A 1,907-nucleotide genomic window follows, 5' to 3' on the forward strand; every position below is an offset into this window, starting at 1 on the left:
TAGGTATAAATCCTTTAAACTTTCATCGATCCTAATCTAGTTGGTCTGGACTGGACATCTTCTTTCTTCTGATTACAATATGCAGGTGCAAGACCAGGTGACATGTCTGCTAAAAATGTAAAAAAAAAAAAATTTCACTACCTTTGTCAGGAATAACAGGTAACACCTTTTGTGCCTTTGTATTTTCCCTTTGTAAGGGGTGACTCTTAAAATCATTTTGGTTTTGCTACCTTTTATATCACTATCTATATTTTCTTTTCTTTTTTTTGTATTTGCATTGTATTTCTTATGTTACTAATAAATATGCATTTAAACAGATAAATGTTATTAAGAAGATGAGGAGGTTTGCATTGCCTTGTCCTGATTTCATTGTTCTAAAACAGGTGAATGAGGGCACGTGTCACCCCAGGACAGGATGTATGTTTCGAATAATAAATGCTTCAGTCCCTGATGATGAACTAATGATCTTTCTAATAACCTAACTTTACTATGTTGCAGGCTTGAACAAACATTTTAAACAATGTGTGAAAAGAATCAAACTGGCATCACTGAACTTATACTTCTGGGATTTCAAAGCGTTCACAACCTGAAAGTGTTGCTTTTCATACTGGTTCTTCTGGTATACATTGCAATATTGATAGGAAATCTCCTGGTTGTCATACTGGTGACAATAAATCATCAGCTCCAAGTTCCAATGTTTTACTTTCTCAAACATTTGGCACTAGTGGACCTGATGTTCACCACCAACATTGTACCCAATATGCTATATATTATATTGATGGAGGGAGGCAAACTTTCTACAACAGGGTGCTTTATACAATATTATATTCACTGTATTGCAATATACACACAATCTGTACTACTTTCTGTAATGTCTTTTGACCGATATATGGCTATTTGTCAACCTTTGCATTATTCTTCTGTTATGAGTCCTAAATTGTGTGTCCATTTGGCTTTCTGGTCTTGGGCAGTTGGTTTTTTCCTTATTCCAAGTGAATTTATGTTAATATTCCAATTACAGTTTTGTGATTCAAATGTCATTGACCATTTCTTTTGTGATTTTGCCCCTTTCCTTAGCCTTTCTTCATCAGACACAAATATAGTACGATGGCAAGATTTTATGATCTCAGTGTTTCTTATATTTATTCCTTTTCTGTTTGTTATTTTGTCTTATATTTGTATTTTCATTACAATATTCAAAATCTCAACATCTGCTGGAAGGAAGAAGGCCTTCTCCACTTGCAGTTCCCACTTGGCCACTGTCAGTACACATTATGGAGCTTTAGTTACAATATATATTTTTACAGCAGGAGGTGATTCACTTCATGAAAACAAATGGCGGTCTCTACTGTACACAGTGCTAACCCCATTTATTAACCCCATTTTATATAGCCTCAGAAACCAAGAGTTTAGGAAAGTTTTAAAGAAATTGACACATAGGAAAAGAGACAAATGATACAGACATATGGTACATGTTAATAAAATAAAGTAAAATATTTGACTTTTGGTTAATTGTATTGATTTACTTTTTTTTAAAACACAGACAGCACTTATATTGCCTAATAAAACTACTAAGAGCTTGTTCTGACCTGGGGTAAAAACAGCTCCTTGATCCCTACTATGAACAGCTAGGCGTTCCAGGTTCGTTTTCAGGCAATAGTTTTCAGTTGCATTTGCCTGTATAGGTGTTTTTAAAGCCTAGTTAAAAAAAATAAATAAAAAAACAAGCCACTAAGCTTTTAAAAAGAGAAAATAAATAAAATAAATGTCTGTACAAGCCTTTTTAGGTCATTTCAAACTCTTCTGAAGTTTATGAAGTGGCAAAGGACACTGTACTAAGTATCCAGAAAACTGCATGGAATTGCTGCCATCTTGTGCCACCCCTGTCAAATGAAAAATATTAAACA

At 33.9% G+C, this 1,907-nt stretch overlaps 1 protein-coding gene across 1 annotated transcript; it reads left to right on the forward strand.

Moving 5' to 3' along the window:
- The first annotated feature begins 520 nt into the window (after positions 1 to 520).
- LOC140342564 (olfactory receptor 5V1-like) lies at positions 521 to 1,456 on the forward strand. Its single transcript, XM_072428774.1, has one exon. It carries the CDS (start codon positions 521 to 523, stop codon positions 1,454 to 1,456), a length of 936 nt encoding a protein of 311 aa, XP_072284875.1.
- The last annotated feature ends 451 nt before the right edge of the window (positions 1,457 to 1,907 follow it).

Source organism: Pyxicephalus adspersus, chromosome 12 (genome assembly GCF_032062135.1).
Source record: "Pyxicephalus adspersus chromosome 12, UCB_Pads_2.0, whole genome shotgun sequence".
NCBI classification, from domain to species: domain Eukaryota; kingdom Metazoa; phylum Chordata; class Amphibia; order Anura; family Pyxicephalidae; genus Pyxicephalus; species Pyxicephalus adspersus.